The sequence below is a fragment of the Watersipora subatra genome, chromosome 9 (assembly GCF_963576615.1).
Source record: "Watersipora subatra chromosome 9, tzWatSuba1.1, whole genome shotgun sequence".
NCBI lineage: Eukaryota > Metazoa > Bryozoa > Gymnolaemata > Cheilostomatida > Watersiporidae > Watersipora > Watersipora subatra.
Window position 1 is genome coordinate 40,987,488 of NC_088716.1, and position 15,649 is coordinate 41,003,136.

Below are 15,649 nucleotides of genomic sequence, written 5' to 3' on the forward strand. Positions count from 1 at the left end.
TAAATTATGCAATGAATAAAACGGTAGGCCTATATGATTTTTATTAGCAATAGAATGTCTTTAAGGCGTGATGGTAAAACTTTACAAACATCACATTGCGATTGCGATTTTATTTCGTGATTTATCTTTAAAAAATTCATTTTCGTTCAGTTCAACCTTTACGGAACTCAAATAATACCATTTACGTATTTTTATTATTACCTACACAGTTGAAGGGTAAAAATTGTGATTCTTTTAGAATAACTGAAAATGAGATACTTTGTACGTCGATGCTTTTGTAGCATTTAGACAAGCTCAATAAAAACAAAATTAAAAATTAAAACAATACTCAACTCTTCCAACTTTTCTGCTAACGCACTAGCAATATAATATTAGTCCTATTGATGAACAGCAGCACGTATAGAGCTGTCAAATTGTTTCCAATGAATTAAGGTCAGCTAATAATAATAATAATAATGACTCCCCAAAGCATATTTGTATACAAAAGCTCATTTTCATGATAAATATATTGTTATTTGGCTCTACTAAACTGTTGACTGTTTACCTACATTACTGCATTCAGAACAACTATAAACTGTTTGAAAAAAACTTATTTCCGATTTAATATGAAATTGGAGAATGCTAGAGCTTTTTCGCTGCCCCATCGCTTTTTACAACTTTTATTGCTATTGTAGCTTGAAAAAAAAAACCAACAGATAAGCAAATTTGAAAAACTATTTTCTGATAAGGAATTTATTGCAACTACCTGTTTAAACGTCCGTACTTCTTTATAAGGTTTTTTGATTCTCGAAACATTTGAGCACAGTATCAACTCTTTTCAGCTGCATTTACAATTAGGTAATGGCACTTAGAAGACATATCATATCACTCATTCTCTGTTTTATTCAAACATGTAGATATACTTTAGAAACCTGCAGATGATGTCAACATTTACCAGTTGAGAGATGGCATTACCAGCAGGTCTAAAATCAGCTTGCATGTACATTCTTATAAATTGGAGGGTATTTGTGCTATATAGTGTACATTGATTTACCACTCGGATGTTATCATCAAAAAGGTTTTTGCAATCTACAATAATAATGATAACAAAATAATACAAGTTTCAAAAGTCTTAAAATTTATAATTTTTTAATTCTCAATCACTAAATTTTAGAGGCAACTAATTTTTCATTTATTAACTCTTTGCTAATCGCAATTTTCCCAAATTTGCGTTTAGCGAAATTGGGCGAATTTTGTTATATAGAGATGAATCTATGATTGTTTGTTTTCATATTAGTCCAGAAAACTAATTATTTAAGAATAACGAAGTATTATATACATGTAGTTTAGTATGTAAACTAATCTGAAAATACTAAATTTAAAGCAAACGACGAAGATTTTAATTCTGTCTATAAAGTTGGTCAGATTAAACCGTTTTGATTCTCATACTTTTTATCGATTATTTTCTGCATCCGTTAAATTTGCACCAGGCTTTATTGCTGATTCACTGTTTCTGACACATTTTGGCAAAATTTACAAGGAGGCATTTTTTTTCAATTAGCTGACATCCGCAAGTAGTGCTGTGGAACGGAACCCAGTGAACTCAATTTCACACAATTTTATTCGCTGTTGTAATCAGAAATAGCGGTGCGCTTAATCATTTGTGGCTCATTTTTGGCAAAGGATGGTCTACTAGCCTAATTGTTGTGTTTTAGTACTTTAGAATTTGATTGGATAATTCCAAAACCCTTCACAATAATAATAAACTGCAATTTTTGTTTTGATCCGGTTTCATAATCGGCCAAATTTGTGATGAGGAACTTTTTATTACTTTATTTGTAAAATTAGTTCTAATGTTTTTTGGATAATTTTAGCAGATCCATCAGAAAGAGAAACCACTGAAGACACACAAGAAAGTTCTCAACAATTTGCAACTTCATCTGAACAGCGTATTCAGCAGAGAGGCATCATGAGCTCGGTGAAAAAGTTTCTCCAAAGAAAAACATCTGGTCACCGACACTTGGAAAGAGGGCAAAGCGTGCCAGTGAGTTTTTGTTTTCTCACGAACCTCTAGAAAGTGCTTGCTATTAGATAGGTATTTAGCCGGTGCTTGCTAATAGGTCTCCTTAGACGAAGGCTTCTTCATAGTCAATTGCTGTCAACATTATGCTAAACCATGGATATACAAACCAATGTTTTAGGGTGCTGACATTTGTCACGTGTTTGCCAGTGACTTACATGTAGTATCAACACGGGCCAAATATTCTGGCCATGCTTCCTCCTTGATGTTCCCTACCTACTCACTATTTTTAATTATTACCTGCTTTAGTTTAGTTGTTTGTTAATAAAGGAAGTTGTGTGCTTACAGCTGCACTATATATAATAGAGATACTTCTAAACCTCATTTTCTCTCCCAAGTGCCGCAAGAAAAAAATTATATTTTCAGGCTAACAATGAGATTCTTGTTATTCAAATCAAATTTGAGAACTTATACTGACTTAAATCTTTACATTATACGGAATTTTTCACATAATAAGAAGCAAAAACTACTTAAACTTTTATATTAAGTAGAATTTATGTAATAAAGACATCTGGTGTATTTGTGATGTTTTGTTTATTTCCTTAGTCATGAAAAGAATTATTGCAATGGCATTCTTATTGTTTCCATCAATTTTTCAAAAAGCATAAATTTTTGTCACTGTTAGCCAATGGGATGGCAGTAATTCGAAAGGCTTCTGAACATACACACAATTCAAAGATCTCTCGCTCTGTTGCTATTGAAAGCATGTGATAAACATGTCAATGCTTATTCTGGTGTTTACATCAGTGCTAAGTAGTAGCTGTGATAAGGTAACTTTGAAGGAAAAGAAAATATGAAACGAAAAATACAGTATAATTTTATATATTATAATCATTGTTGCATCATCATTACTTATACACACTATGCTAAATTAGATATGTGATCTACTATTAATACTGTTCTAGAACATTCTAATGATTCATTACTATAATATAATAATACATTTATACATAATACATATTATGTAAGCTGTAAGCTATGTAAGCTGTACTAGCTCGGTTATATAAAAACTCCTGTTACAGTGAGTTATTGTTGTAGTATGTCTCTATTGGAGTTATGTTAATATAATCCGGACAATTGGAAAATATACACCAATTTACTTTAGTGAGCATACATACATTCATATAAAACAGTTGCTATTTTAACCATTTATAATTATTTTGGTATGGTTCAATTTATAGAAAAAAATGTCTTAAAAACTTTCAAAGCCACTAGTTGTGTTGTCAGCTTTATTGTTATCCATATTCTTTGAGTTCATATTTTACATTGCTAAATGTATTTCAGTTGTAAATACTTTTTTTTCAACTTCTGATAAAATTTGCCAGTTATGTTTGCGATAAAAAAGCTTTTACAGTATTTATGAGTATGTAAACTTGGTTATTGAAGCCAGTTTTACCTGTTTATAGGCTGACTCTGGGCGGCGAGTCAACAAATATATTCGGAGTGACAGCACAATTTCTGCTGATCGTTGTAAAACTATAAAAACTTACACCGAGTCCGATGGTCGGCAAGTTTCTTTTGAAGAAAGTGTGATGGCCAATCTTGGAGAGCCAACAATGAGCTCTATTCGGGAAGAGAAGTTAGCGAACAGTCATTTACGTGTAGATGTTTCGGGCATGCCACCAACTTCAAACGAAACTGTTCAATACTCATCAATCAACTTTGGAAGCTCAGATAAGGCGGCTGCTGATGTAAAAGACGATGCCGCAGAAAAAGTTTCTGATAAGACATCAGACACCAATACTGTGCAATACACATCTATAGCTTCTAGTCCCAAACAAACTTTGCCAGAGGCAAATGTGCAATACTCAACTATGGCCTTTCCTAACCATGAAGGAGTGCCAAGTGCTGCCTCAGAAGCTGGCACCGTAACCTCTGTGCCAATTGCTGCCTCAGAAGCTGGCACCGTAACCTCTGTGCCAATTGCTGACACGGAAGCCAGTGGTACTGTGCAATATTCAACAATGAACTTTAATGCAAACAACAACAGTAATGACAACCACATTCCAGAAAGTGATTCAACGCAAGTAAAATATTCAGAGCATGCCGCTGACCCAAAGGGTATTTCAAGGTTGAATAAGCCATCGTTAACTTCGTCTCTGTCAGATGACGCTATTGGTTCGGCGAAAGAGCGTAGGCTCACCATGTCAACGCCTTTTGGAGCAAAAGTCGATTACAGTTCTGATCGGTTTCAGTACCACCCACCATTGAGGCGCCAGAAACGACTGGCTGATCCCAGCCGCTTGGATACTTCATCCGTCATTTTTACTCAAACTTTGTAACAATTTATTGAGGGAATAATTTTAATAGCCATTTCTGATTTGACTACATTTTTCAACCAGCAAATTAACAAAGATAACTTATCATTCCTATTAAATTGTGTTTTAACAATTTGGTATTGTATTTAAATTATGTTGTACATACTATATTAATTAAAATTAGATAATTTAAATTTCTATGAGAGATTAATTCAGGGCTTCATGCTGTTTAACAGCCAATGATCAGCCTCGATATTAGCTGAACATATTATTGCAGCAAACATTTTATTTGGTTCTTCATCAGGTGAGTATTGACCAACAAATCTTTTAAATGTGTTCTTTATTTCAATATCGTTTTTTCTGGTGTAACAAATGTTATTCATAGTTAGCCATGTTAAAAAGAATTGACATCAAATTTTAATGTTAACATTCTATTCAGCATTTTTAACAAATCGATGATGAAACCACTGCCAGGTTTTAATGTTAATATATTGTGTAATAATTTCAGCTTCAACTGAGTTCCTAATTTTTTAATTTTTGCACTCAGAAATAATATGAAGACAAAATAATTTTGTTTCAGGTATGATTAAGGGTAGGCGGGTCTAAAGATGGAATTTTTTCAGGCATGTCCTATATATTTTTGTGAAATACCATTTAATAGTGAGAGCAGTAACCCATGATTCTTGTCTTTACTCACACTCTAAGCTTCAATATTGCCTGGTCATCCCTTTGGAACATTTATGTGCAAAGTATTTTATTTTTCGATCGTTTGAGTAATAAGTGAAAGTATTATATTTACGCAAATATTTATGTTATTGTACATAGTGCAATATTTTCATAGTGATGAATAAATTTAACATGAACAGAATCTTATGTTGTTTCCTAGTTTCTTTGTATTGCCTAATTGTGACAACATATGTTCATGTACAACACTGAGAAGTTATTAAGCAGCAATATACACTTTCTGTTAAAAGATATGATATATATACAGTCAGGATCACAAGTGTTAGCAACTCTAGATATTTTGCCTGTCCATTATAGGTTTTTATATAGTAACATTCACCTCAATGATAGTTTGTGAAGTATTTAAGTAAAATACTCATTCTAGATATCATCTGAAAGTTAAGATTCTAGGCTATATAGCTAGTTAGCTACAAAGAAGGTAGGCTTGTAATCCACTCAAACCAATGTGATATATTGAATGAGTTTTTATAACTTGCTAAGTTTGGTATTGCTCATCAAAAGAATACAAAATGCTACAAAAAATGCTGAAAATTTTGAAAATAGGCAGGAGTGCTAACACTTAGGATCGTGACTGCACATACACTTGTAGTGATACATGCTGTTAAAGAGAGCACTCACCAGTTATTGTCACACCTTCCAGATACAGACACGCATTTAAACTACAAAATATCGATTGCAAAAAATGTTGCGATGTAAAAACGGAATTAGCTTTAAACAATCAGAAACTGTGGTCTGATGGTCGTACATTCTAAGTGGTCAGATTTGCTTTTCTGTTGCTCAATCACTAGCACCAGATATAAGAATTAAAAAACAACTTATTGGATGGCAGACTTTGTTTTTTTTTAAATGAGACCCTTTGAATGAATCCTTTGACTTCTGCTCTGCTGAATATTCAACCCCAACCGTATTTATCTGTTTGTAAATTTGTTATTCTTTGCTCTTACCGACAGTTCTGGTAACTCAAACAGTTTAACCCAAATTAGCGATCACCTCCATGTACAAACTTTACAATGTAACGAGTAGAATTTGTGCAGATGTATCTCCCTACATACGAAGTAATTTTCAGCATATGAAGTTAAAAAAATTCTCGAGAAAGTTTTGTATCTGAAAATTAAAAACCATGATAAAAGCTACAAACATGAAGCATAAAAATAATACAATAGTGCTTTAACTTATTTTTAGAGGTTTTGTTAAGCTTTTACATTCATTTTTTTAAATGTTTTGTTACTTTCGTACAACGCATTTGTTTTAAAGTTGTATGTAATTGCTTAAAATATTTATTTTTGTTTTTTAGCTCTAAAATAAACTGTAAAAAAACAACGTAATTTATATAAATTGTTTGTTTCAGTGTTTGACGATTTTGACATACAAGGCAAATAGCAGAATACATGTAATTAACTTTGTCTATTAAGATTGCGCTGTATACATCATGCTGGTCTATTTAAATAGGTCAAACCATGGACTGTATACGCAATGCTGGTCTATTTAAGTAGGTCAAACCATGAACTGTATACACAATGCTGGTCTATTTAAGTAGGTCAAACCATGAACTGTATACGCAATGCTGGTCTATTTAAATAGGTCAATAGGTCAAACCATGGACTGTATGCATCATGCTGGTCTATTTAAATAGGTCAAACCATGGACTGTATACACCATGCTGGTCTATTTAAATAGGTCAAACCATAGACTGTTTACACTATGCTGGTCTATTTAAATAGGATGGCAGAGCAGAACAAAGTGAATCATAACCTTTCATGTTAGTTTAGGCTGAGCAATGCGAATGACCCTGCCAGCGTATAACAAGCAATATTTTTAATAATATGATATTGCATTTATCTATTTTCTTCAATTTGTGTTGTATTAGATATACATATAGGACCATTACAACTCACAAAATAACTACGAAAATGCTCTACATAATTATGTACTATATATCATCTACTCAGAACCTATCTTAATTTCTAGTTCCGAAATGCAATGATTGCTGTCTCTGCAGACTGTCGCTATGCAGTCATTTGCTTAAATCGAAATACACTTTCTGATGAAATGATTATTTTGAGTGTGGAGCTTTGATCCCAGTCTGCTTCCTAGTGCTGACAAACATTTGTTTTATCTTGATTCTCGCGTACATGGCACATTTCCTGTGTGGAAGTCTTCCTCCACGGCTTGTACTTTTATAGTCTCTAATCATAGTTAGTACTGCAAGAACGGGTAAAAATATTTAACTACTTAAATATGGTACAAAACTGCAATTATCAGCAGTGATAAAACAATGTATAAAGCCTGATGAAATATGCCAATGTATGCAAATACAAAAGAAAAATCGATAAAAGCTGAAAAAAGATGTGAGACAAAAAGTTTTAATCGAACTGACTTTTTAAACAAGTTTAAAAAATTTTTTGTTTGTTTTAAATTAAATATTTTTTTTGTTTCAAGTTAAAAATTTTCAGATTAGTTTACATACCAATTTATACGGTACACAGTTATTTTTAGATAATTAATTTTACAAGCTAATATTAAAGCAAATAATAATATATTCATCTTTATATAACAATTTCATGAGAGAAAGTACAAAATTGGGCAAGTTGAGATTAACAAAGAGTTACCAAATTACAAATTAGTTGTCCTTGATATTCAGCAATTGAAAATTAACAAAATTAAATTTAAAAATTTTTCAAACCTGTATTATTATTATTGTTATTATTATTGCTGAACACAAAAAGTCTCAACTAAAATTTTTAGTAAAGAAGCAATACACTTTCATAGAATCTGTTGCCCAATCCAAAAATCATGCGGAGCATTTATTTTTGTCAAAAAGTGATTTTTGAATCCCGACGGAGACAGTAATTTGAAGAGGGGATAACTTTGTCTTCATGGAAAACTGTGACATAGTGTTAAACATGCTATTGATTTAATAATGACAAATCTTTATCACTCATCAACACAAATAGTTCTATGAAGTATTCATCTTGAAGGTTACAGATGCCACCACCTAAGCATCATCGCATCAGTGAACAATGATGCAAAGAGGGAATAACTCTTTTAATCACGCATGTTTAATTCCTTCTACACGATAATTAATTTTATGTTCCGGAGTAATGTTTTTTTTACAAATACTGAACTAATGCACGGTCCAGTAACAACTGACAATGATTCCTACTCCTAGAATATATGTGTTAAACTTGTAACTCGTTACACTCGCTCTAAGCGCTATGTTAAGTTTTATGGCACCTATGATAGGGTGTGCCTTAGGGTTAACATCAAATTGACAGAGGTTTTGACACACATGAGGAAGTGTACTGTACGTATCATCAAATTGACAGAGGTTTTGACACACATGAAGAAGTGTACTGTGGGTATCATCAAATTGACAGAGGTTTTGACACACATGAGGAAGTGTGCCTTAGGGTTAACATCAAATTGACAGAGGTTTTGACACACATGAGGAAGTGTACTGTAGGTATCATCAAATTGACAGAGGTTATGGCACTCATGAGGAAGTGTGCTGTAGGCATCATCAAATTGATGGAAGTTATGACACACATGAAGAAGGGTGCTGAAGGCATCATCAAATTGACAGAGGTTTGGACACACATGAGGAAGTGCAATGTAGGGTATCATCAAATTGACAGAAGTTTTGACACACATGAAGAAGTGTACTGAAGGCATCATTAAATTGACAGAGGTTATGACACACACGAGGAAGTGTACTGAAGGCATCATACAATTGACAGAGGTTATGGCACTCATGAGGAAGTGTGCTGTAGGCATCATCAAATTGACAGAGGTTATGACACACACGAGGAAGTGTACTGAAGGCATCATACAATTGACAGAGGTTATGGCACTCATGAGGAAGTGTGCTGTAGGCATCATCAAATTGACAGAGGTTTGGACACACATGAGGAAGTGCAATGTAGGGTATCATCAAATTGACAGAAGTTTTGACAAACATGAAGAAGTGTACTGAAGGCATCATTAAATTGACAGAGATTATGACACACACGAAGAAGTGTACTGAAGGCATCATACAATTGACAGAGGTTATGGCACTCATGAGGAAGTGTGCTGTAGGCATCATCAAATTGACAGAGGTTATGACACACACGAGGAAGTGTACTGAAGGCATCATACAATTGACAGAGGTTATGACACACATGAGGAAGTGTGCTGTAGGCATCATCAAATTGACAGAGGTTATGACACACACGAAGAAGTGTACTGAAGGCATCATACAATTGACAGAGGTTATGGCACTCATGAGGAAGTGTGCTGTAGGCATCATCAAATTGACAGAGGTTATGACACACACGAGGAAGTGTACTGAAGGCATCATACAATTGACAGAGGTTATGGCACTCATGAGGAAGTGTGCTGTAGGCATCATCAAATTGACAGAGGTTATGACACACACGAGGAAGTGTACTGAAGGCATCATACAATTGACAGAGGTTATGACACACACCAGGAAGTGTGCTGTAGGCATCATCAAATTGACAGAGGTTATGACACACACGAGGAAGTATACTGAAGGCATCATACAATTGACAGAGGTTATGGCACTCATGAGGAAGTGTGCTGTAGGCATCATCAAATTGACAGAGGTTTGGACACACATGAGGAAGTGCAATGTAGGGTATCATCAAATTGACAGAAGTTTTGACACACATGAAGAAGTGTACTGAAGGCATCATTAAATTGACAGAGGTTATGACACACACGAGGAAGTGTACTGAAGGCATCATACAATTGACAGAGGTTATGGCACTCATGAGGAAGTGTGCTGTAGGCATCATCAAATTGACAGAGGTTATAACACACACGAGGAAGTGTACTGAAGGCATCATACAATTGACAGAGGTTATGGCACTCATGAGGAAGTGTGCTGTAGGCATCATCAAATTGACAGAGGTTATGACACACATGAGGAAGTGTACTGAAGGCATCATACAATTGACAGAGGTTATGGCACTAATGAGGAAGTGTGCTGTAGGCATCATCAAATTGACAGAGGTTATGACACACATAAGGAAGTGTGCTGCAGGCATCATCTAATTGAAGGAGGTTTTGACACACATGAGGAACTGAGCTGCAGGAACCTTCAGAATGATGGAACTTTCAGAGTTTCACCAAGCATGAGGGAATGTGCATTATGTATCTCAGACATGCCAAAGTAAGTTTTTGTATAAATGAGAATGATATCGTCACAATGACAGAAGAAGTCTTTATACCCTGAGGTGGATGTGCTGCAGCTATAACTAGTCTATCTATTGACATAAGTGACGTTTTGATTTGTTTCTTTTCATGAACCTTTCAATTCTCTATATTTTAGCTATTTTGTATCTATATATTATAGTTATAGCTATATTATATAATATAGTATGTCTTGGTTTTTAGGTAGAATCTCAATGTAATACTAATTGCATGCTAATGAGCTATCTTCAACTAACTTTGATAGGTTAAACGATTCAACTGCTTAAAGAGCAAGCAACTCCAAAGATGTTATTCATCACACAAACAAGAAAGTTGCTTTTTCTTGACATTTGAATTCTATCTCTAAAAAACTTTTTTTAATAAACAAGTACTCTAGAGACATCTCGCTTGTTTCTATGACAAATGACATTACTAACGAGTGGAAGTATAACAGATGTTTCCCGTAATAAAACCAGACCTGAGGGATCAGGCCGAGGTAGTAAAACATTGTTATTATGGTTGCAATTCTCATCATCACTCCATGGATAGCGAGGGGGGAGGTGAGGTGCCTGGTCTGTCATAGCTGCATCAGTATTTGGCTCCTGTTCAGGTACCGTGGCCACATCCATAAGAGAATCTTCTAAATCAGCACGCATCTATGAGAGAAATTATGCTCTCTTGTAAACATACAGACCTTTTGTTATCTCCGGGTGCTATCTCATTGGCTAATTGAGAATTGTTGAATTGTTACCTAGAAGGAATGTTCCTCTCTTGTTGATTGAATATCTATTTTTAGGCTCAAACGACCTGCTGATTTGCTATGCTATAAAACACCATTTTTATAAGTGGCATTATTTTAAATATTTTTTTATGTTCTAATTATTACACATGTTTTCTGCATATTAAGCAACAAAACTTTTTATTTATTTTTATTATAAAATATTTGGTAAATGTATAAGCAGAAGAAACAAGAATTTCTATTAACTGTCTATAAATCACTATGCAAATAGTAAATACATTATTTTTTGAATAATTTGTTCATCTATTTGTTTATTTTGTTTATATATTCAGTCACTCATTTATTTGGTTCCTCATTCAACAATTTAACTGATTATTTACTCATAGTTGTCTTTAATTTCTATTTCAAGTTTAACTTTCATATTATTAATTTTTTTAGGATGTTTATTTGCTACATAATTTGCAGATGTATTTTTTATCCAACTTGCTAGACTTTATTGCAACAATTATAGTACATAGCTGTTTACCTTTATGCTTTCTTCTTCCTCTTCTTCGTCATCATCATCATCATCTTCATAGATGAGATGAGCTGAAACCTGCTTATCCTCTGTTTGTGTGTCTACCTGTATGTTGGAATCTGCAGTTATAACTGGCACTCCATTTTCACTGAAGCTATTTATCTCTTGCACTTTGCCATCAAGACTTGTACACGGCTGGTCTACATCTGAAATCAGCTAAACCTTTTATATTCATTGTGATATTATCATCACTACTAGCATTGTTAGCATTTTAACTATTACCATTGTTGTTAGTATTATTACTGTAAAGGTTTATTGATGCTAAAGTTTGTTTTTTAAGCTGGTACTATTTCTTTTCTGAGCATCTAAGTGATCTAATATAATATTTAAAATATTATTTTAACTTTTAATCCCTAATACATTTAGTAAAAAGTGCACTATTTCTAACAAAGCAGACTTTGGAAAAGTCTAAAAATAGAATTATAATTTGAGCATGAAATGGCATCATAAAAGGCATTAGGGAATCTGCTATCATGCTCTGAATTACAATTTAAACAACAGCTATGTTCTTTTGCCACAATATTGAAATTTAATTATTCTTGTTGTAATTGTTGTTGTTGCTGTTGTTGTTGCTGTTGTTGTCTTTGTTGTTGGTGTTGCTGCTTTTGTTGCTAGTACACATAGTCTAAAGCTCTACTGAAGTCTTGGTGCTAAAAACACTAAGTTACCTTATAAGGTGGGCTCCAGAAAGTGTTTTAATTTTGCTAATCCCAAAAGTGCAACAAGTTGGACTTTGGAAATCTTTTTTATTTTTTTATTTTGTTTTGTACTTTTTCCGCTCTCTCCACAATTTCTAGCCCCTTCACAGTACCCCATCACAGTACCTCTTCACAGTACCCCATCACAGTACCCCATCACAGTACCCCATCACAGTACCCCTTCACAGTACCCCATCACAGTACCTCTTCACAGTACCCCATCACAGTACCCCATCACAGTACCCCATCACAGTACCCCTTCACAGTACCCCTTCACAGTACCCCATCACAGTACCCCATCACAGTACCCCATCACAGTACCCCTTCACAGTACCCCATCACAGTACCCCTTCACAGTACCCCTTCACAGTACCCCATCACAGTACCCCATCACAGTACCCCATCACAGTACCCCTTCACAGTTCCCCATCACAGTTCCCCATCACAGTACCCCATCACAGTACCCCATCACAGTACCCCTTCACAGTACCCCATCACAGTACCCCTTCACAGTACCCCATCACAGTACCCCATCACAGTACCCCTTCACAGTACCCCATCACAGTACCCCATCACAGTACCCCATCACAGTACCCCTTCACAGTACCCCATCACAGTACCCCTTCACAGTACCCCATCACAGTACCCCATCACAGTACCCCTTCACAGTACCCCATCACAGTACCCCATCACAGTACCCCTTCACAGTACCCCATCACAGTACCCCATCACAGTACCCCTTCACAGTACCCCATCACAGTACCCCATCACAGTACCCCATCACAGTACCCCTTCACAGTACCCCATCACAGTACCCCTTCACAGTACCCCATCACAGTACCCCATCACAGTACCCCTTCACAGTACCCCATCACAGTACCCCATCACAGTACCCCTTCACAGTACCCCATCACAGTACCCCATCACAGTACCCCTTCACAGTACCCCATCACAGTACCCCATCACAGTACCCCATCACAGTACCCCATCACAGTACCCCATCACAGTACCCCTTCACAGTACCCCATCACAGTACCCCTTCACAGTACCCCATCACAGTACCCCATCACAGTACCCCTTCACAGTACCCCATCACAGTACCCCTTCACAGTACCCCATCACAGTACCCCATCACAGTACCCCATCACAGTACCCCTTCACAGTACCCCATCACAGTACCCCTTCACAGTACCCCATCACAGTACCCCATCACAGTACCCCTTCACAGTACCCCATCACAGTACCCCATCACAGTACCCCTTCACAGTACCCCATCACAGTACCCCATCACAGTACCCCTTCACAGTACCCCATCACAGTACCCCATCACAGTACCCCATCACAGTACCCCTTCACAGTACCCCATCACAGTACCCCTTCACAGTACCCCATCACAGTACCCCATCACAGTACCCCTTCACAGTACCCCTTCACAGTACCCCATCACAGTACCCCATCACAGTACCCCTTCACAGTACCCCATCACAGTACCCCATCACAGTACCCCATCACAGTACCCCTTCACAGTACCCCATCACAGTACCCCTTCACAGTACCCCATCACAGTACCCCATCACAGTACCCCTTCACAGTACCCCTTCACAGTACCCCATCACAGTACCCCTTCACAGTACCCTTTCACAGTACCCCTTTACAGTACCCCTTCACAGTACCCTTTCACAGTACCCCTTTACAGTACCCCTTCACAGTACCCCTTCACAGTACCCCTTTACAGTACCCCTTTACAGTACCCCTTCACAGTACCCCTTCACAGTACCCCTTCACAGTACCCCTTCACAGTACCCCTTCACAGTACCCCTTCACAGTACCCCATCACAGTACCCCTTCACAGTACCCTTTCACAGTACCCCTTTACAGTACCCCTTCACAGTACCCCTTCACAGTACCCCTTCACAGTACCCCTTCACAGTACCCCTTCACAGTACCCCTTCACAGTACCCCATCACAGTACCCCTTCACAGTACCCTTTCACAGTACCCCTTTACAGTACCCCATCACAGTACCCCATCACAGTACCCCATCACAGTACCCCTTCACAGCACCCCTTCAAATACTGCTATACAATCATTATTACCATTATTCATATTAAAACTATTTATTTATTACAGTTCAATAACCTGAGCTAAATATAAAATGAAGCTGGTTCTTTAAGCTAGCCTTGGTTATCATGTTGTGTTGTTAATATTGACAGAAATGGGTGGCAGCGCAAGCAGCACACAAATAACACTCTAAAATAAGGCTTTACTTTTCTTTACATAATAATCCAAAGAAATTGTTTAGATTCTATAGTTTTTAGAATGACACAAAACGTTATATTAGTTATAATGTTAATATAATGACATTATAATGATATATTATCACTTTATGAATTGAAATTAGTATGAGATGTATATATGAACCTAAAAGTCAAAAGTGAAAGTGCAAACAAAAAATGGGTGCCTTGCATGTTACAAGTCGGTTGACAGATTTACCTGTTGAATGAATGCTTGATGGTTTTTCATGTATTGAAACTGCCTCGGAATATTCTAGCAATGCTGACTTTCTGATGGTTTCCTTCACTGCTAACCTTTGAGCTGCAAGTGGGTAAAGAATGTTGTTAGCTATATTCTAAGTGTTAAAAATAATTTTAAGGTATAAACTTTTTATAAAAATTTTCAAAAAATTCCTAGCATTGCAGTAATTGCACTATTTTATTTAGAGGTTTTTTATATTTCAACCACAGTGGTGAGCATAATTAATGGGCGGCTTAAAATAAACACGTTATTTGTTACTAATTCATAGTTTTTTAGTATTTGTTAAATAAATTACAGAAATACAAACATTAGTGAAAAGTTAAGGATTTTCTACACATGAATAATGTTTAATATATACCAATATTTGTCTTTTTAATCTGGCTTTGGTGTAACATAGCGGTATCTGCACATTATGAATAAAAATCCAATAAAACATTATATTAATCGACAAATTGGCTAAATTTCAACATGGTTTTTGAACATGATTATACAAATAACCATTTAAAAGTAAATTATTGATCTTTGAAGTGTTAATCCGGCTTTAATATTTGATTGGCCAATCATATTCCCTATTGCCAATCATAAAATAGAATAAATACAATGTTTTTTGAGAATATTTTTGGTGGCAGACAGATTGTCTACAAAACTTGTTTCTCAAATGCATATAGTATGTATAGTCTGATATAAAAAAGTGGGTTTATGACATAAATGACATAGAACTTGGAAAATCTTTTAGGTGGGCCCATAATTACGATCAGCGCTGTAAAATCATACAGATTTGGGGTCTGACAGTAACATGGAGCTAGAATATTCAAAACCTTGAACAGGTTTTGCATCGGTCAGT

The 15,649-nt window shown here is 35.8% G+C and overlaps 2 protein-coding genes across 6 annotated transcripts in view; both read left to right on the forward strand.

Annotated features, from left to right (window-relative positions):
* LOC137403686 (uncharacterized) overlaps positions 1-5,185 on the forward strand; it is a 40,634-nt gene extending 35,449 nt beyond the window's left edge. For 3 of the 5 annotated variants that reach the window (XM_068089691.1, XM_068089686.1, XM_068089689.1), the window contains 2 exons: positions 1,854-2,023; positions 3,466-5,185. In XM_068089691.1, coding sequence (XP_067945792.1) covers positions 1,854-2,023; positions 3,466-4,341 — 1,046 coding nt within the window. In that variant the 3' untranslated portion in view covers positions 4,342-5,185. The remainder of the gene's footprint in view (positions 1-1,853; positions 2,024-3,465) is intronic. The other 2 variants (XM_068089687.1, XM_068089690.1) reach the window with 1 other exon arrangement.
* Positions 5,186-11,831: 6,646 nt separating this feature from the next.
* LOC137405074 (histone-lysine N-methyltransferase 2D-like) lies at positions 11,832-14,381 on the forward strand. The gene is made up of 2 exons (XM_068091301.1): positions 11,832-11,839; positions 12,371-14,381. The coding sequence occupies exons 1-2, from the start codon at positions 11,832-11,834 to the stop codon at positions 14,379-14,381; spliced, it is 2,019 nt and encodes a 672-aa protein (XP_067947402.1).
* Positions 14,382-15,649: the final 1,268 nt, after the last annotated feature.